Raw genomic sequence first — 21,564 nt, 5'->3', positions numbered from 1 at the left:
TAAAGCGGAACTTCAGTCATTTTTTTCAACTTGCCTCTATTAAATCTTCTGCCTTTGTTGTTTTAATTTTGGATAGTAAAACATTTTTTTCTGCCAGTAAATACCTTATACAGCCCACTTCCTGATTGTCTGGTTATTAGCCTAGGCTTAGGACATGATGTACAGCTCTCTCACTAGCCTGAGAATTTGCCAGGAAGGGGGGGGGGGGGCTGAGTCATAAGAGGGTCAATGAGAGCTGGAGGTGTGCCTCTGTGTAAATCCAGGAAGTGAACAGGCAGCAGCTTAAGCTGCCCACAGTTAAAATGAACTACTTAATAATATTCAGTGGTTGGAGGGAAGCTTCACAATAGCAAAGATGTTCTTACAAATTATGCGAGCAGACTGCAGTTCCTCTTCATTATAAAAGATTTATATATCTCTTCCACCCTTCATGTCTGACTCCTAGTTAAAACGCGCATATAGCCTGAGCGATAGAGAGATATACATTTCACAGTATAAATTAACCCCTTATAGTAGTGATTATCGGTTATTGTATTATTAGTCAAAACAATTATGAAAATAATCGTTAGTTGCAGCCCTACTAAATTCCATTTCTAACCAAGTGATCCGGGATCTCACAAAACTGGAGAACTCAGACATGTAACCCGCTCCTGTGTTGGCTGGCCCAACAAAGAAAGAGTCTAAAGCGGGAGACACAGGAGTGGGTCACCAATAGGAAAAGGGATGGGATATACACGCTCCAGGATGTGCCTGCTATTCTACATTAGTTGCAGTTTAACCGGTTCCCGACCAGCTCCTGTACATTTACATCGGCAGAATGGCACGGCTGCGCAAAGTAACGTACCTGTACGTTACTTTGAATTTGCTGCCGTGTGCGCGCGCCTGCCGCGATCTCCGTGAGTCAGGTGGCGGGTCCCGCGGACTCGATCACCGCGGGCATACCCGCGATCGCCTCATGGAGAGGACGAACGGGGAGATGCCATTGTAAACAGCATCTCCCCGTTCTGCCTAGTGAGAGTGTCACTCGATCTCTGCTCCCTGTCATTGGGAGCAGAGATCAGTGACGTCACACACCAGCCCATCCCCCTGACAGTTAGAAATCACTCCCCTAGGACACACTTAACCCCTCCCCGCCCCCTAGTGGTTAATCCCTTCACTGCCAGTGTCATTTATACAGGAATCAATGCATTTTTATAGCACTGATTGCTGTATAAATGAAAATGTTCCCAAAAATGTGTCAAAAATGTCCGACATGTCCGCCATAACGTCGCAGTCACAATAAAAATCGCTGATCGCCGCCATTACTAGTAAAAAAAAAAAATTATTAATAAAAATGCCATAAAACTATCCCCTATTTTGTCAACGCTATAACTTTTGCGCAAACAAATCAATAAACGCTTATTGCGATTTTTTTTTACCAAAAATATGTAGAAGAAGAATACGGATCGGCTTAAACTGAGGAAAGAAAATGTTTTTTTTATATATTTTGTAGGGATAATTATTATAGCAAAATGTAAAAAATATTGCGTTTTTTTCAAAATTGTCGCTCTTATTTTGTTTGTGGCGCAAAAAGTAAAAATTGCAGAGATGATCAAATACCACCAAAAGAAAGCTCTATTTGTGGGGAAAAAAAAAAAAAGAGGACGTCAATTTTGTTTCGGAGCCACGTCGCACGACCGCGCAATTGTCAGTTAAAGCGACGCAGTGCTAAATCGCAAAAAACGCTCTGGTCAGGAAGGGGGTAAATCCTTCCGGGGCTGAAGTGGTTAATGACACATTTCCAACAAAAGATTTACTTTAATATTACTAGCTGTCCTCAAACCTGGACCGGCCACATGTGCTCACTAGGCTGCAATGCTCAGGATTCCACACAGAGACAGCCACCCAACATCATCATAACATAGGCCCCAAAAGGTGGAGAAGGAGGACAGGGCTTACTGGCCAGAGGCCGCAATTCTGGATAGAAAGGGAGAACCGTCTGATCCAACACAAAGCAGATAGACCGGGTCCACTGATCAACTGACCATCTGGTCAGGATGAACAAACGATGTGCTGCTCCTGGATGTTAGGAAGCACAACTATAACTGAGGGATGGGAAGAGGCAGGGGAAGGGTTGTTGGAAGAGGGTTTTCACTATATTGGCTTGAATTTTCTATAGCGGGAGGAACCAATCATCTCAGGTTGCTGTCCCAGAAGAGGATTTAGGGAAATCTACACTTATCTTGTTTAATCCTGAAACACATCTTAGGTCATTAGACACTTAGTCAAGCATGTCCTACAAACACCACCTTTCACTTATACAATATTTGCAGAACAGCTAGTAAATCACATGATGAAATACACCATGGGGTCTACTTATAAAACATTCATTGGACGAATGACACTTTCACGTAGCCTAGAAGAATTTTCCCCATATTTTCTGTAACAGATTAATTCCTACAATTGTCAGCTCCATCTAATGGTCAAAATGCAGTATAGTTCTCTGCATTACCTCAATGAGAAAGTATACAGAATTCTGGCCATTAGATGAAGCTGACGATCATAGGACTAACTATACTTACCTTCACTTCAGTGAAGTCCGCGGCTGGCATTTTCAGGCAGCCAGCCAGCTTCTGGGTAGAGATTGACAGCCACTTTCATTGGCTGAGCTGAGATGGTGTCACTCCCACACATGATTAGGAGTTCATTCATCTTGACATTCCCGAAATTGTACAATGAGCTGTTCAGTGTACAGGGGCAGAAAGAAAAGCAAGTAACTTTTAATGCAGAAGAGACATATGTCTCTTCTGCATTAAAAATCCTGCCTGTTCACCAACTTTATATTTTTCCTAAAGTTGCGTTTTAACTTAGTGCCGCCCACTCTATAGCCGAAAGACGGTTACAGCATGGGCCTTAATTGCGGGGAGGACGTCCTCCCGTGCATGATCCGCCTGGGTGTCCCTGCGGATCACAAGGGACACGCTCTGTTATCACCGATCTCAGCCCCTTACCACGTGATCAGCTGATCACGTGATCTATACAGAAGATCGGTAATCTGTACCGGCCTCTGTCAGAGGGACATCGGCCCCTCAGAGAGAGCCGCAGCTGCCTCTTCAGTGCCACCTATCAGTAGCCACCAGTGCAGCCCATCAGTGCCCACCAGGAGAAAAATTACCTGTTTTCAAAACTTAATAAACAAACTATGAAACAGTTTGGTTTGTTTTTTTTCAAAATTTTTGGTCTTTTTTTAGCAAAAAATAAAAAACCCAGCAGTGATTAAATACCACCAAAAGAAAGCTCTGTGTGAAAAAAAAAAAAAAAAAGAAAAATTTAATTTGGGTACAATGTAGCATGACCGTGCAATTGTGCGACAGCGTTGAAAATTGGTCTGGGCAGGAAGAGGGTGAAAGTGCCCAGTAGACAAGTGGTTAAAGTAGAATGTTTAATACAGTAAAACCTTGGTTTGAGAGTAACTTTGTTTGAGAGCGTTTTGCAAGACAAGCAAAATTTTTTCATAAATTTTGACTTGATATAGAAGTAGCATCTATTCACAACTGAGTATATTAGAGAAGAGAGGAGCCTCTAAGTGTAGCAATATAATTACATTTAGCAACTCACGTAACTGCTGATTAAAACAGGCACATCTATGTATGCAGCCATCCGGGGTAAAGCTGTCCACATAGACCGTCCTCCACACCGCCATCAACGTCATCTCTTCCACACTGCTCTCCCCGAACTCTTCAAGCCTCGCTTTCAGATCGCTCTACTGCAGGGTAGTCTTCCCGGTCAAGATTGCAGACCGACAGCGGTGAGAGCCGGAGGTGCGGGGGATAGTCTATGTAGACAGCTTTACCCCGGATGCCTGCATATTTACATGTGCCCCTTTTAATCATTAACCACTTCAATACTGGGCATTTTCACCAACTTCCTGCCCAGACCAATTTTCAGCGCTGTTACACTTTGAATGACAATTGCGTGGTCATGCAACACTGTACCCATATGACATTTTGATAATGTTTTTTCCCCACAAATAGAGCTTTCTTTTGGTGGTATTTGATCACCTCTGCGGTTTTTAATTTTTGCACTATAAACAAAAAAAGAGCCACAATTTTGAAAAAAAAAAAAAAAAAAAACCACACAATATTTTTTACTTTTTGCTATAATAAATATCCCATTTAAAAAAAAATTTCCTCAGTTTAGGCCGATATGTATTCTTCTACATATTTTTGGTAAAAAAATAAAAATGGGGAAAAAAACCCCCAAAAAACGCAATAAGCGTATATTGATTGGTTTGCGCAAAAGTTATAGCGCCTACAAAATAGGGGATAGATTTATGGCATTTTTATTGTTATTTTTTACTAGTAATGGTGGCGATCTGCAATTTTTATTGTGACTGCGATACACTTCAGACACTTTTGACACTATTTTGGCACCATTCACATTTATACAGCGATCAGTGCTATAAAAAAAATGCACCGATTACTGTGTAAATGTGACTGGCAGGGAAGGGGTTAACACTAGGGGGTGATTGAGGGGTTATGTTTCCTAGGGAGTGATTCTAACTGTAGGAGGCGGGGACTCACAAGGGGAGGAAACTGATCGGTGTTCCTCTGTACTGGGAATACACCATCGGTCTCCTCTCCTAAACACACAGATTCACGGTCCTGCTGTGCCCGGCGGACATCGCGGCTGCCGAGCATGTGCATCGGGTGCCTAGTGGCGCAGCACGCGCCCCCTAGAGGCTCAGGGAGTAAAAGACATTATATGACGGCGGCCCGGAGGGACAAAGAGTTCCTGCCGCCGTCATATCACTATGCGCGGTATAGAGAAGTGGTTGACCATGTGAGTTGCTAAATGCTGGACCTTCATTAACCACTTAAGGACCATCCTCGTTTTGGATTTTAGGTGTTTACATGTTTAAAACAGGGTTTTTTTTTGCTAGAAAATTACTTAGAACCCCCAAACATTATATATGGTTTTTCTTCTAACAACCTAGAGAATAAAATGGCAGTTGTTGCAATACTTTTTTTTGCACCGTATTTGTGCAGCGGTCTTAAAAGCGCACTTTCTTTGGAAAAAATTCACTTTTTTGAATAAAATAAAAAAATAAGACAACAGTAAAGTTAGCCCAATTTTTTTTTATAATGTGAAATATAATGTTACGCAAAGTAAATTGATACCCAACATGTCACGCTTGAAAATTGCGCCCGCTCGTGGAATGGCGTCAAACTTTTACCCTCAAAAATCTCCATAGGCGAAGTTTAAAAAATTCTACAGGTTGCATATTTTGCAGTACAGAGGAGGGCTAGAATTATTGCTCTCGCTCTACCGGTCGCTGCAATGCCTCACATGTGTGGTTTGACCACCGTTTTCATAGGTGGGCGCTACTCGCGTATGTGTTCGCTTCTGCGCGCGAGCTAGTCGGGACGGGGGGGGTGGGGTTTAAATTTTTTTGTTATTTATTTTACAATATTTTATTTTTACACTGTTTAAAAAAAAAAAAAATGGTGTCACTTTTATTCCTATTACAAGGAATGTAAACATCCCTTGTAATAGAAAAAAGCATGGCAGGACCTCTTAAATATGAGATCTGGGGTCAAAAAGACCTCAGATCTCATATTTACACTAAAATGCAATTTAAAAAAAAAAAAAATCATTTAAAAAAATGACATTTGAAAAAAATGTGCCTGACGTCGCTTCCGCCCAGCAGTGTCATGGAGACGAGTGAGCGCCATCTTGGCCTCACTCGTCTCCAGACACAGGACGGAGATGGATGCGATCGCCTCCGCTGCTACCGACGGCTCCGGTAAGCGGCGGAGGGCACCAGATCGCGGCGGGAGGGGGGCGCCCCTCTCCCGCCACCGATAAAAGTGATCTTGCGGCGAATCCGCCGCAGGGACCACTTTTATCTGAAAGCCAGCCACCGCACGAAAACGGGGATACCGGGGTTATGGCAGCTAGCTGCTGCCATAACAACGATATCCGCCGCCAAAGTTTGGACGTACATCGTCGTGCGGCGGTCGGTAAGTTGTTAAATGTAACCATATTGCTACACTTAGAGGAACCTCTCATCTCTTTAATACCCTGTAGCTCCTCCTGGATTTTACTTCTAATCCCCCTGTGTAGGCTTCCATTTGTGGATGGACGTTTTATACAACCTGATCACTTTGCTATAAAATGAAGAACCTATGAATAAATGGTTGTGGAATGAATCATCTGGAGTTTATAAGTTATATCGAAATTTGCTTTGATATAAAAGTGCTTTGGAGTACAAGCATGTTTCCAGAACAAATAATGCTCGCAATTCAAGTTTTTCTTTTTTTTTTACTGTACTAACTAGTCTTAAAATGTTCCCTCCCCCTGCTGCTACCTAGATTACCTTTGTGTAAAAAAAAAAAAAAAAAAAAAAAAAAACACCCCCTTCCTTCTATAAATGAAAATGCAGTATAGGATGAGGAGTCTTCATCTCAGCTCTTATCCTGGACTGAATGTCATGTTATTAATGTCATCACTTGTGTGTGCGCAAACTGATGATATGGACTGGGAGTGCATGCCACAACTGTGCCACCAGATGCAATATATACAGGGACCCAGTGCCACCCTATACCTCATACAGAGATCCATGCCACCACACACGGGCTGCTCTGAACGACGCCACATGCAGGGGCCACTCCACAGGCAAGGGCCACCCTGGGACAGCCTACATGCACAGGCCTCCTGACACGCAGGGGCCACTCTACATGCAAGGGCTACTTCACACGCAGGGGACACCCCCCACACGCAGGGGACACCCCACATAGAGGGGACACACTACATGCAAGGGCTACCTTACACGCAGGGGACACCCTACAGACACAGGCCTCCTCACATACAAGGGTCACCCTACATGCACAGCCCACCCCACATAGAGGGGACCTCCCAAACATGCAGGGTCCATGTGCTGTCAGCAGATATGAGGCTGCTGTGAGGAGTGTAATGACAAGTCATGGATTGTGTACACAGCACAGACAAGGTGGAGATGATGAAGATGTGAGCCCCTCCCCCATACAGAGAGGGGTACAGACTGGCGGGGGGGGGGGAGGGGCTCGGTAGCTCAGGTGAGAAATATCTCTCCCCCCCACACACACACAATCCAAGCTGCACGTAAGCCACCCCAGGCTGACTCAGTGGCCGCTCCTCCCGCTCTCACCCCCATCACACACATACACAGGCAGGCACTGCCCTCCCCCTCCTCACCTTGGTGTCCACATCAGCCAGGCAGTCCCGGCGGAACTGGTCGAACAGTCCTTGGCTCTTCAGGTGATTGACGATCAGAGACACCAGTTTAGGATCCCCGGGCGGCAGATTGGCCATACTGTGCAGCGAGATGCCCCGGGCTCATCACCCAAAACAAACGCAGCCGCGACACCTGACCCGGAAACACCGGGGGATTGTGGGAGCGAGCGGGTCCCAGGCAAGAGCGACCAGGAGACGTGAAAGGGAGGGAGCGTGTTCTGTGAGGAGCTCCCTCTACAGGCACAGCTTGTAATACCATGCTTCTTACCATTGCTTCCATAAGTTTTACTTTCTTTTTTGTAACTATAAAAATTCTGTGGTTTAACCACCCGCTTACTGGGCACCTAAACCCCCCTCCTGTCCTTTTCAGCTTTCAGAGTTGTCGCGCTTTGAATGACAATTGCGCTGTCATGCAACACTGTACCCAAATGAGATTTCTATCATTTTTTTCCCACAAATAGAGCTTTCTTTTGGTCGTATTTGATCACCTCTGCGGTTTTTATATTTTGTTAAAAAAATGTAAAAAGACAGAATTAATTTTTTTTTTATATATATATTTTGTTATAAAAATTTTAAAATAGGTAATTTTTCTCCTTCATTGATGTACGCTGAGGAGGCATCACTGATGGTCACTGATAGGTGGCAGTGATGGGCACTGAAGGGTGGCAATACACTAATAGGCAGCACTGCTAGGTGGCACCGATTGGCACCATTGGTGGGCATTGATAGGTGGCACTCATGGGCATTAATAGGTGCCACTGGTGGGCACTGTCAGGTGGCACAGATGAGGCATAATTTCCTCTTCGGGACCCATGCTTCTTGCAGATGAGCCGATGATCAGCTTTTTTTTCTCCTCATTGGCTGACAGCTGATCACATGGTAAGGGGCCGGGAGAAAGAAAGACAGATGGAAGGAAAGAAAGAAAGACAGATGGAAGGAAAGAAAGAAAGACAGATGGAAGGAAAGAAAGAAGGAAAGAAAGAAAGAAAGAAAGACAGATGGAAGGAAAGAAAGAAGGAAAGAAAGAAAGACAGATGGAAGGAAAGAAAGAAAGAAAGACAGATGGAAGGAAAGAAAGAAGGAAAGAAAGAAAGACAGATGGAAGGAAAGAAAGAAGGAAAGAAAGATGGAAGGAAAGAAAGAAAGAAAGATGGAAAGAAAGAAAGAAAGAAAGAAAGAAAGAAAGAAAGAAAGAAAGAAAGAAAGAAAGAAAGAAAGAAGGAAAGAAAGAAAGAAGGACAGGAAAGAAAGAGAAAGAAAGACAGATGGACAGGAAATAAAGAGAAAAGAAAGACAGATGGACAGGAAAGAAAGAGAAAAGAAAGACAGATGGACAGGAAAGAAAGACAGATGGACAGGAAAGAAAGAGAAAGAAAGAAAGACAGATGGACAGGAAAGAAAGAGAAAGAAAGACAGATGGACAGGAAAGAAAGAGAAAGAAAGACAGATGGACAGGAAAGAAAGAGAAAGAAAAAAAAAAGAAAGATGGACAGGAAAGAAAGAGAGAGAGAAAAAAAAGAAAGATGGACAGGAAAGAAAGACAGATGGACAGGAAAGAGAAAGAAAGACAGATGGAAGGAAAGAAAGAAAGACAGATGGAAGGAAAGAAAGAAAGACAGATGGAAGGAAAGAAAGAAAGAAAGAAAGAAAGACAGATGGAAGGAAAGAAAGAAAGACAGATGGAAGGAAAGAAAGAAAGACAGATGGAAGGAAGGAAAGAAAGACAGATGGAAGGAAAGAAAGAAGGAAAGAAAGAAAGACAGATGGAAGGAAAGAAAGAAAGACAGATGGAAGGAAAGAAAGACAGATGGAAGGAAAGAAAGAAAGACAGATGGAAGGAAAGAAAGACAGATGGAAGGAAAGAAAGAAGGAAAGAAAGAAAGAAAGACAGATGGAAGGAAAGAAAGAAGGAAAGAAAGAAAGACAGATGGAAGGAAAGAAAGAAGGAAAGAAAGAAAGAAAGAAAGAAAGAAAGAAAGAAAGAAAGAAAGAAAGAAAGAAAGACGGATGGAAGGAAAGAAAGAAGGAAAGAAAGACAGAAAGAAGGAAAGAAAGAAGGAAAGAAAGAAAGACAGATGGAAGGAAAGAAAGAAGGAAAGAAAGATGGAAGGAAAGAAAGAAAGAAAGATGGAAGGAAAGAAAGAAAGAAAGAAAGAAAGAAAGAAAGAAAGAAAGAAAGAAAGAAAGAAAGAAAGAAAGAGAAAGAAAGAAAGAAAGACAGATGGACAGGAAAAAAAGAGAAAGAAAGACAGATGGACAGGAAAGAAAGAGAAAGAAAGACAGATGGAAGGAAAGAAAGAAAGACAGATGGAAGGAAAGAAAGACAGATGGAAGGAAAGAAAGAAGGAAAGAAAGAAAGACAGATGGAAGGAAAGAAAGACAGATGGAAGGAAAGAAAGAAAGACAGATGGAAGGAAAGAAAGAAAGACAGATGGAAGGAAAGAAAGAAGGAAAGAAAGATGGAAGGAAAGAAAGAAAGAAAGAAAGAAAGAAAGAAAGAAAGAAAGAAAGAAAGAAAGAAAGAAAGAAAGATGGACAGGAAAGAAAGAGAAAGAAAGACAGATGGACAGGAAAGAAAGAGAAAGAAAGACAGATGGACAGGAAAGAAAGAGAAAGAAAGACAGATGGAAGGAAAGAAAGAAGGAAAGAAAGAAAGAAAGAAGGAAAGAAAGAAGGAAAGAAAGAAAGAAAGAAAGAAAGAAAGAAAGAAAGAAAGAAAGAAAGAAAGAAAGAAAGAAAGAAAGAAAGAAAGAAAGATGGACAGGAAAGAAAGATGGACAGGAAAGAAAGAGAAAGAAAGAAAGAAAGAAAGAAAGAAAGAAAGAAAGAAAGAAAGAAAGAAAGAAAGAAAGAAAGAAAGATGGGCAGGAAAGAAAGAGAAAGAAAAAAAAAGAAAGATGAACAGGAAAGAAAGAGAAAGAAAGACAGATGGAAGGAAAGAAAGAAAGAAAGACAGATGGAAGGAAAGAAAGAAAGAAAGAAAGAGAAAAAAAGAAAGATGGAAGGAAAGAAAGAGAAAGAAAGACAGATGGAAGGAAAGAGAAAGAAAGAAAGAAAGAAAGAAAGAGAGGGGGATGGAGGAAGAAGGAAGGAAAGAGAAAAAGAAAGAATGACAAAGAATGGAAATAAAGGAAGAAAGAAAGAGAGGAGGATGGAGAAAGAAAGAAAGAAGGAAAGAAGGACAGATGGAAGGAAAGAAAGAAAGAAAGACAGATGGAAGGAAGGAAAGAAAGAAAGAAAGACAGATGGAAGGAAAGAAAGAAAGACAGATGGAAGGAAAGAGAAAGAAAGAGAAAGAAAGAAAGAAAGAAAGAAAGAAAGAAAGAAAGAAAGAAAGAAAGAAAGAAAGAAAGAAAGAAAGAAAGAAAGAGAAAGAAAGAAAGAAAGAGAAAGATGGACAGGAAAGAAAGAAAAAGAAAGAAAGATGGACAGGAAAGAAAGAGAAAGAAAGACAGATGGAAGGAAAGAAAAGAGAAAGAAAGAAAGAAAGAAAGAAAGAAAGAAAGAAAGAAAGAAAGAAAGAAAGAAAGATGGAAGGAAAGAAAGAGAAAGAAAGACAGATGGAAGGAAAGAGAAAGAAAGACAGATGGAAGGAAAAAAAGAAAGAAAGAAAGAAAGAGAGGGGGATGGAGGAAGAAGGAAGGAAAGAGAAGAAAGAATGACAAAGAATGGAAATAAAGGAAGAAAGAAAGAGAGGAGGATGGAGAAAGAAAGAAAGAAGGAAAGAAGGAAAGAAGGAAAGAAGGACAGATGGAAGGAAAGAAAGAAAGAAAGAGAAAGAAAGATGGACAGGAAAGAAAGAAAGAAAGAAAGAAAGAAAGAAAGAAAGAAAGACAGATGGAAGGAGGAAGAAGGAAGGAAAGAGAAAAAGAAAGAATGACAAAAAGAATGGAAATAAAGGAAGAAAGAAAGAAAGAAAGAAAGAAAGAAAGAAAGAAAGAAAGAAAGAAAGAGAGGGGGATGGGGAAAGAATGAAGGAAAGAGAAAGAAAGAGACAAAAAGAATGGAAAGAAAGAGAAGGGGATGGAGGAAGAAGGGAAGGAAGAGCATCCCCTACATCAGTGTACTCACTGGGAGGCAGGAGGGATGGATGGATGGATGGATCAGACTCCCCTTGTCCTTTTCCTGGGCTCCAGCTTGAATCTTCCCGCCCACACATCCCCTTCTCTGAGGCAGAGCAGAGAACACTGCCGAGGAGAGTGGGCGGGGCAGACACAGGAGGAGAGGGCGGGAGGAGGAGGAGCAGAAGCTCTCTCTCCTCTTCTGTCTGGCTGTGCGGGCAGCAGGGGGAGGGGGGAGATCTGTCAGAGCAGGCTGTACACTGAGCGGCTCTCCCTCCCTCCCTGTGATCCGGAGATGTCTGTGAGCTCCGATCACACGTCTCACTCGCAGCCTGTTATCTCTCCCTGTAGCAGGGCGAGGGGACTCAGGACGGAGATCTCTGCTGCTGAATGAGGCGGCTCCCTAATTAGGTAAACTAGCCAGCTGTGCGAGGCCCCTATGACTGCGAGGCCTGAGGCCACCGCCTATTTCGCCTAATTAGAGAGCCGCCTCTGTACACACAGTATCTCACAAAAAGTGAGTACACCACTCACATTTTTGTAAATATTTTATTATATATTTTCATGTGGCAACACTGAAGAAATGACACTTTGGGGTTTATTTACTAAAGGCAACTCCACTTTGCACTGCAAGTGCACTTGGAAGTGCAGTCGTTGTAGATCTGAGAGGGACATGCAAGGAAAATAAAGAAACAGCATTTTTGCTTGTACATGATTGGATGATAAAATCAGCAGAGCTTCCCCTCATTTCAGATCTTCCCCTCAGATTTACAGCGACTTCACTTCCAAATGCACTTGTAGTGATGAGTGGATTTGCCTTTAGTAAATCAACCCCTTTGTTACAATGTAAAGTAGTGAGTGTACAGCTTGTATAACAGTGTAAATTTGCTGTCCCCTCAAAATAACTCAACATACAGCCATTAATGTCTAAACCGCCGGCAACAAAAGTGAGTACACCCCTAAGTGAAAAAGTCTAAATTTGGCCCAAAGTGTCAATATTTTGTGTGGCCACCGTTATTTTCCAACACTGCCTTAACCCTCTTGGGCATGGAGTTCACCAGAGCTTCACAGGTTGCCACTGGAGTCCTCTTTCACTCCTCCATGACGACATGACGGAGCTGGTGGATGTTAGAGACCTTGTGCTCCTCCATCACCTTTACCCTCAGCTTCCTTAGCAAGGCAGTGGTCGTCTTGGAGGTGTGTTTGGGGTCGTTATCATGATGGAATACTGCCCTGCGACCCAGTCTCTGAAGGGAGGGGATCATGCTCTGCTTCAGTATGCATACCTCCCAACATTTTGAGATGGGAACGAGGGACACCTATTAGCAAAAGTATGTAGGCATAGGACACACACCCCCTTAAAGGAGACTTATACAAAAAAATATTAGTTAAACCCACAAGTTTGGCTTTTAAAATGTACAAATGCAGCAATTTAGAAATTTGATGAAATGTTTAGCACTGGGAACACTTTTTGAAAGATAAAAATTGCATTTTATATACCACTATATAGATCAGATCAAAATGAGGGACAAATGAGGAGGAAAGAGGGACAGGGGGACTTTGTACCAAATCAGGGATAGTCCCTCGAAATCAGGGACAGTTGGGAGCTATGAGTATGTCACAGTACCTGTTGGCATTCGTGGTTCCCTCAATGAACTGTAGCTCCCCATTGCCGGCAGCACTCATGCAGCCCCAGACCATGACACTCCTCCCACCACCATGCTTGTCTGTAGGCAAGACACACTTGTCTTTGTACTCTTCACCTGGTTGCCGCCACACATGCTTGACACCATCTCAACCAAATAAGTTTATCTTGGTCTCATCAGACCACAGGACATGGTTCCAGTAATCCATGTCCTTAGTCTGCTTGTCTTCAGCAAACTGTTTGTAGGTTTTCTTGTGCATCATCTTTAGAAGGGGCTTCCTTCTGGGATGACAGCCATGCAGACCAATTTGATGCAGTGTGCGGCGTATGGTCTGAGCACTGACAGGCTGACCCCCCACCCCTTCAACCTCTGCAACAATGCTGGCAGCACTCATATGTCTATTTCCCAAAGACAACCTCTGGATATGACGCTGAGCATGTACACTCAACTTCTTTGGTCGACCATGGTGAGGCCTGTTCTGAGTGGAACCTGTCCTGTTAAACCTCTGTATGGTCTTTGCCACCGTGCTGCAGCTCAGTTTCAGGTTCTTGGCAATCTTCTTATAGCCTAGGCCATCTTTATATAGAGCAACAATTCTTTTTTTCAGATCCTCAGAGAGTTCTTTGGGAAAGGGTGTAGATGTGGCACTATCCCTCTTATGAACAATGAATTATGATACTTGAAATAATATAAGTGGAATCAAATGTTTGTAAAGACTTCAAAAATAAATATTAAAAAGAGTGCTGGAAACTTACTGCAGAGTCCCGTGTGGGAATCCCTCTAAAGTGAGAGAAAAAAAATCATCATTTAAAAAAAGTAATAAGTGCTTGTGTGTTGTACCCTCTGCCCTGTGCAGAGTTGCAATGAAAAAGGGGTGTGCTGAAGGTGTTATATATACTGCCTGATGCGGTTTAACCTTGATTTAAAATAAAGATGAGAGAAAAATTAATTGCGCGCTAGTGTGTTACACCCTTTGCAATATGCGGGGTGTCAAAAAAGTGGAAAAAACGATAATTAGTTCTGGTGTTGGGGGTGTGAATCCTCTGTTACCATACACTACTTAGTTATTCCTTGTATATGCAGGTAGCATATGTTTTCGACTCTCTGTTACAGTGGGGGTCATTTACTATAGAGCTGTGGTAATTTGCGGTAATTAGTGCACAAACGGTATTCACTATAGCGCTGGTGAGAAAATACTCCCAAAATCGAATTTACTATAGTTCCCTGAGACCAAATAGCTCCCAAACCCTAATGCCCCGTACACACGGTCGGACTTTGTTCGGACATTCCGGCAACAAAATCCTAGGATTTTTTCCAACGGATGTTGGCTCAAACTTGTCTTGCATACACACGGTCACAAAAAGTTGTCGGAAAATCCGATCGTTCTAAACGCGGTGACGTAAAACACGTACGTCGGGACTATAAACGGGGCAGTGGCCAATAGCTTTCATCTCTTTATTTATTTTGAGCATGCTTGGCACTTTGTGCGTCGGATTTGTGTACACATGATCGGAATTTAACTGATCGGATTTTGTTGTCGGAAAATTTTATATCCTGCTCTCAAACTTTGTGTGTCAGAAAATCCGATGGAAAATGTCCGATGGAGCCTACACACGGTCGGAATTTCCGACAACAAGGTCCTATCACACATTTTCCGTCGGAAAATCCAACCGTGTGTACGGGGCATTACTCTGCTAAAACCTGGAGTAGTGCACATGGAAATAATGTTTAGAGCATGATATAATTGCGTAAATACTGAAATATGCGGTGTATTATTTAAAGATAATCTGCTTTTAAACTGTGTGAAAAAGTGATTTCTACACTGAAATATCTTTAAAAGTCTGAAAAGTGAAAAATTCCCCGTTTTGGACAACTAGGTGCCAACACAACTGAGCATGCTCAGACCTGAAAATAACTCTCATTTTAACTCAAGTGTCTTTTTTAGCCGGCGCTATAGTAAATACCAAAATGAAAGCTAATTAGAGAGAATTTTTTTCTAATGAAAATCTGCTCTATTTTAGTCCAAATCAAGTTTCAGCCATTGATTCTAATGGAACAATTCTAACTTTCACAAAAAAAACCTTTTAATGTTGAGATGAAATGTATCTTTCTGTGAAATAAATTTTCCTTTGCAACATTGTTGCTTCTACTTAAAATATTTTGATTTTAAGAATACTAGAATGTGGAATGTTTTGATGTTTTGGTAAAATATATTTTTCACTTGTTAGGCCCCTTTCACACGGACGGATAGAATTGTGCTTTTAACTGCGGATTTTCTAGTTTTCTACTGCAGCTAAAAGCACACAGGTGTCCTTTTATGAAAGTGCGGTAAAATACCGCTTTTCAGTTCTCAGGCATTCTCAGAGGAGATCGCTCTCCTCTGAGTGCCTGTTTATGAAAGTGTGTAGATCGCTTTTCATGTTGAGTTGAGGAGTGATCTACAAACGCCGGGAACTCCTGAGAATGGCTCCTCTCACTGTAATCTCGCGTGATATAGCGGGATTACAGTATGAGGAACCATAAAATACAAAAGTTTAACACAAATCAGCACACATTATTCCCCAACATATTAATAAAATAATAAAGTTAAATTCCCCCTACACAATATACATTAACCTAATTATAAAAAAAACATTGTTTTTATCAATATTTAAAGATCATACATGTCCCTATTTAAATGTGAATGGTGTATAGTAAATGAATGTAATGCACATATGTAATGCAGCTATACACCATTCATATAAATGCAAAATACATTTATAATCATTAAAAAAATAATTTTAATAAAGTATACAAGTATAAATATTTATTAATAAATTAAAATAAAATATATTTCATTATAGATAAACATAAAAATTGATAAACTGGTGCGATGCGAGAACACTGCGAATCCACTGCGGGTTCCCGCATCGCACCGACTCGCATGTCAGTTCACACTGCCATATGCAAATCGCTGGGGAGTGTCAATACATTGTTAAGGACACCCCCAGATCAGCTTGCATATCGCACTGCGAACTGACAGTTCGGACATGAATCGGATCGCATATGTGTGAACACACATGCGATCCGATTCTGGTCCGAACAGAAAAAAGGGTCCTGTGCGTGTTTGCACCGAATGCGGTGCGATATCAGCCATACTATCTGTACAGCTGATATCGCACCGCACTGACATCGCATGTAATGTGAATGGCAGTGTGCTGCAAATAACATGCGATGCCTGTGCGATGTCCGGCATCGCGCAAGTGTGAACTAGGCCTAAAAGTTAACACCCCCAAATCAGTTCACATATCGCAGTGCGATCTGCAAACTCGGACAGTAATCGAATCGCATGGGTGTGAACACCCATGCAATCCGATTCTGCTGTGGACCAATAAAAGGGTCCTGTAAGAGTTTGGTCCGAGGGCAATGCAAATTTAGCAATACTATCTGTATGGCTGAAATCGCACAGAGATCGGATGTGATTTTGCACTGCGGTGCGAATCACATCCGATCTCGGACACCGCAGCAGTGGGAACTGGCCCTAAATCATATTGCATTTGCACCAAAATGGTACAGGACCCTTTATTTGGTCCGCACTGGAATCGGATCGCATGGGTGTGAACACCCATGCGATCCGATTCCTGCACCATTACATAGTTCGCACTGCGATCTGTGAAATGATCTGGGGGTGTCATTAACTTTACATTGACACCCGCAGTGGTGTGCAGATGTCAATGTAGGTGCGATGTGAAAACCCGCACAGGAATCACGCTGGTTCACGCATCGCACAAGTGTGAACCCAGCCAGAGACGTGAACATCTAAAAAAAAAAATATATATATATATATCTATATATATATAGATATATATATATGTATCTATATATAGCTATATATATATATATATATATAGATGTATATTTATATATATATATATATATATATATATATATATATATATATATATATATATATATGTATATATATATATATATATATATATATATGTATATATATATATATATATATATATATATATATATATATGTATATATATATATATATATATATATATGTATATATACATACATATATATATATATATATATATATATATATATATATATATATATACACTATAAATTCCTATCCTGCTGGTTTTGGGGTGTGTAATGGTGGGGAAGATGTGCTCTGACTGTTTGGTGAAAGAAAGAAGTCAAAAGACTTCTTTCTTTCTCCAGAATATCAGCCAGTTTCAGGCTTCTCACTCTGATTCTCCACTTCTGAAATGGTGAATCAGAAAGTGAGAATTCTGTCACAGATCGCCAGTGAGGTGTGGAGATCGCACCTTCATAAACTGGCCGTTTCTGTGAATTCTCACTGTGCTGAGATAATCAGCGGAGAACATGTTCTCCGCTGATTATCTCAGTTTCATAAACTGGTAAAGCGCTGAGATCAGCGGTGAGACTCGGGATCGCCGCTGATCTCAGTTTCATAAAAGGACACCACAATGCTTTCCTATGGCCTCATTCACACACTGCGTTTAGCTGTGATTTAGTTACATGCAGTTTGGTGTGGATAGAAAAAATAGAATTGGCTGCGTCCAGGAGCGATTTAGCGCAGCTATCTGCACATAACTGCAGGTGATCGCAGTGTACTATTTCTCCTGTGGATAGCAGCGGCAACAAGGAAAGAAAAGCAACAGGAAGCACATCAGAAATGGCAAGAATGTTCTAAACGCAGCCCCATGTAAACGCAAGTAAACTAAGGTAATCACACTGTACAAATGCAGCTGATCACAGTGCCTGGAGTCTTGAATTTCACAGAACATATTATATGCTTTTAACTGCGGCAGAACAGCCATCCGTGTGAAAGGCGCCTTACTCTCCATCTCACAACAATCTTTACCCAAAACTCACTCAGGTGTCTTTATAATCCACAAACAATACCATTGCTGATGCAAATTTAAAATAAACCACAATTTTTTGTGCTTTTTATTATTTCCAAATATTCATAATTTGAGCCCAAAAAATGTGATATGTGTACCAACATCAGAAATCAAAATGTAATTCCCAAAAATTTGAGGGTAATATTCTTCTCCCACCCACAAAAAAACACCAAATATCACAGAATAAATCAAGAATAACTCTTGAGTAATGTAATTCCATCCAGTAATGTAATGTCCAAAGAAATAGAGTATTTATGTGTTTTTATGTGTAGTTATGTGTAGGAGGTTCTCACATGTGGCAGCTCTGTGGCTTAGAAGTTAGAACTTCTGCTTAGGATCCTGGAGTGTGTGGGTTCAAATCCCAACCATGTTACTTCATGTAGAGAAGTTGTCTCATCTCCCAGGTCCTATAACTATGTCTAAATGTGGTATTTATGTGTAGGAGGGTTCCACCATGATTGTAAATCTTTTCCAGATACACTATTTAGCCAAAAGTATTGGGACACCTGCCTTTATACACACATGAACTTTAATGGCAGCCCAATTTTAGTCCGTAGGGTTAAAATTTGATTTGGCCCACCCTTTGCAGCTAGAACAGCTTCTGGGAAGGCTGTCCACAAGGTTTAGTGTGCCTATGGGAATGTTTGATCATTCTTCCAGAAGTTCATTTGTGAGGCCAGGCACTGATGTTGGATGAGAAGGCCTGGCTCACAGTCTCTACTCTAATTCAGCCAAAGGGTGTTCTATCGGGTTGAGGCCGGGACTCTGTACAGGCCAGTCGAGTTTCTCCACCCCAAACTTGCTCATCCATGTCTTTATGGACCTTGATTTGTCTACTGGTGTGCAGTCATGTTGGAACAGGAAGGGGCTTTCCCCAAACTGTTCCCACAAAGTTGGGAGCATGAAATTGTCCCAAATGTCTTGGTATGCTGACGCCTTAAGAGTTCATTTAACTGGAACTAAGAGGCCAAGCCCAACCCCTGAAGAACAACCCCACACCATAATCCCCCCTCCACCAAATCATTTGGACCAGTGCACAAAGCAAGGTCCATAAAGACATGGATGAGGGAGTTTGGGGTGGAGGAACTTGACTGGCCTGGAGTCCTGACCTCAACACAACAGAACACCTTGGGGATGAATTAGAGAGGAGACTGTAGGTCAGGCCTTCTCGTCCAACATCACTGCCTGACCTCACAAATGCACTTGGAAGAATGGTCAAACATTCCCATAGACACACTCCTAAACCTTGTGGACAAGAAGAGTTGAAGATGTTATAGCTGCAAAGGGTGGGCCAAATGAGTTTTGAACCCAAAACTAATACTGGGTTGCCATTATAGTTCATGTGCATTTAAAGGCAGGCGTCCCAATACTTAGGCCAATATATTGTATATTGCTTGTGACACTGAGCATAGCTATGGACTTAGGGCTGGTTCACACCACAGAGATGCAGAGAACATGTGTGGGGCTGCCTGGTGGCTATGTGGGTAGCAGTTCTGTCTAGCAGCACCTGTGAGGTCGGTTCTAATTCCCTAACATGCTAATCCTTGTGTTGAAGTTTATATGTTCTCCCTGTGTGGGTTTCTCACCATAATCCAAAGACATGCTGGCAATTTATTTGTCTCCTGTCGAAATAGGTTCTAATGTAAGAAAGTTAATTTTGGACTTTATATTGGAAGCTCATTGCAGCCAGGGACTGATGTTAATGTTTATTAGCACTAATCATGCTCAGGGACTTGGACATTTCAAATTTTAGGGTTTACACTGCATGCAGGCATGGACTGGCCATCGGGACTACCGGGAGTTTCCCGGTGGGCCGATGGCTCAGTGGGCCAGTCAGGTGCGGTCCTGGAGCCGCTCCTCACTGACAGCGAGTGATTTCAATCCTGTCAGGAGGAGCAGCTTCCGTCACTTGCTGGAGAGAGCATTAGGCGTTATGCTCCCTCCAGCCTGCAGGGGGAGATAGACCAACGGCAGACTTTCCTTCCTCTCTCCCCTTATCACTTGTTATCACATGACTGGAGAGAGGAATGAGAAGCTGCCTTCAAAACGGTAAGTACATGTGGGAAGGGGAGGAGAGGGAGGACACCCTGATGTGAAGGGGACTTCTGATGTGAAGGGGACTTCTGATGGGGACTCTCTGATGTAAGGGGGATGCTGTTGGGTACATTCAAAATTAAAGTGGGCCGGCCATGATGAAGTCCAGGGCCAAATTTTTGTCCTGGTCCAGCCCTGACTGCATGGGTACATATGCGTAAAAAACTGTTGCTTTGTTTATGTGGATGCAAATGGACTTTGATCAAAAGTGGGTTTATGTGGCCATGCTGTCAATGTTGTGCGTGTATTGTTCCTGTCTAATCATGCAAACATCGTTTGGAGGCATCTGCTGACCTACTCTTTTTGATCTCGTTGTTTAATCGTGTACACCGAAATGCAGCTTCCAGCAGAACATGGTCACCAATGTATGTATGTGTGGATTGTGGGCTGGTGGGTGTTTTGAAGAAGTCTTTAAATATTATGTTGGAATGCTTTGTAAGAATGACTGTTAAGTATATTTCTATAATCTTGCAGATAAAAATGTGATGTGTTGCCCGTTATACACTGAAATTAAAGCTGTGTCCACTCTAAGGTTTTGTCAAATTTTAGATTGTAAGCTCCTATGAGCAGGGCCCTTAAAACCCCATTGCTAAATGTAGTACCATATATCCTGTCCAAATGTTTTTGAAGCTAGTAAATGTAAATTTTTTTTTTTTTTTTTTCCTGCTGGTAAAATAAAAGTACATTATTGAGCTTTGTTGTGTTTTTGTTTTGTTTTTTTCTTCTACTTTTTTTCTGTTTAGTTTTTGTGGGTGGTGATTTTGGGAAAGTACAATATCTTTTATTTTATTTCAATATGTATTTGTGCACCAAAAAACGAATCTCTTTGCCCTGGTTCACATTGATGCTACTTTGAAATCGCGCTACTTCACTTGAAGTTGCACGATTTCAAAGTAGCAAGGTCAGCGTGATTTCAGGTGCTACTTGATAGATGTCCGTGTGGCTTCATACACACATGTCTATTGACGTCGCACCTGAAATCGGCAAAAGTAGTGCAGGCACTACTTTAGCAAATTGGTGCGGTGCCACAAAAATGTTGCATCGATTGGAACAGTGCCATTGCTGCCAATAGTCATGTGATTTGGTCTCTCAAATCGCATAACAAATCGCTCCAATGTAAACCTAGGCTTCAGCACACCTGTAAGTTAATGATAAAGGTGGAATCTTTATATATAACAGCTGTGGAGAATTGCAGGTAATGAATTCAGCTGGTGGATAGGCAGTGTTGTATGTGTCAGCTTTAGTTCACATTGGTGCGATTTGATATGTCAAAGCGGTGACAATTGCACTGTTTTAATTGGTGCAACTTTGGGGTGCAATTTGTATTGATATCAGTGCAGAAACCTGCACAGATGTCTCTGAAACTCCCCCTGCAGTCGGGACTGACATGCGGGAATGAAAGTGTGTGATTTCAGCTGAACGATTTCCTCCCGCTGCTAACCTAGGGACACAATTTCTTATCGAACGCCTTTAAATATCATAAGTAAAAATACAAATTTGCATATCTGAAAATAAACAAAAATAATAAAATTCTAATAGTGGTTGCAATCAAATATTCGCAGCAGCGTTCAAAAGAGTGTTCTG

At 41.7% G+C, this 21,564-nt stretch overlaps 1 protein-coding gene across 1 annotated transcript in view; it reads right to left on the bottom strand.

The window, feature by feature from the left end:
* BOD1L1 (biorientation of chromosomes in cell division 1 like 1) overlaps positions 1–7,427 on the bottom strand; it is a 119,444-nt gene extending 112,017 nt beyond the window's left edge. The window contains exon 1 of the mRNA XM_073609958.1: positions 7,216–7,427. Coding sequence (XP_073466059.1) covers positions 7,216–7,332 — 117 coding nt within the window. The 5' untranslated portion in view covers positions 7,333–7,427. The remainder of the gene's footprint in view (positions 1–7,215) is intronic.
* Between the last annotated feature and the right edge of the window lie 14,137 nt (positions 7,428–21,564).

Source organism: Aquarana catesbeiana, linkage group LG01 (assembly GCF_042186555.1).
Source record: "Aquarana catesbeiana isolate 2022-GZ linkage group LG01, ASM4218655v1, whole genome shotgun sequence".
NCBI classification, from domain to species: Eukaryota; Metazoa; Chordata; class Amphibia; order Anura; family Ranidae; genus Aquarana; species Aquarana catesbeiana.
The sequence above is the reverse complement of the archived record's forward strand: the minus strand, read 5'-3'. Positions and strand labels throughout refer to the sequence as shown.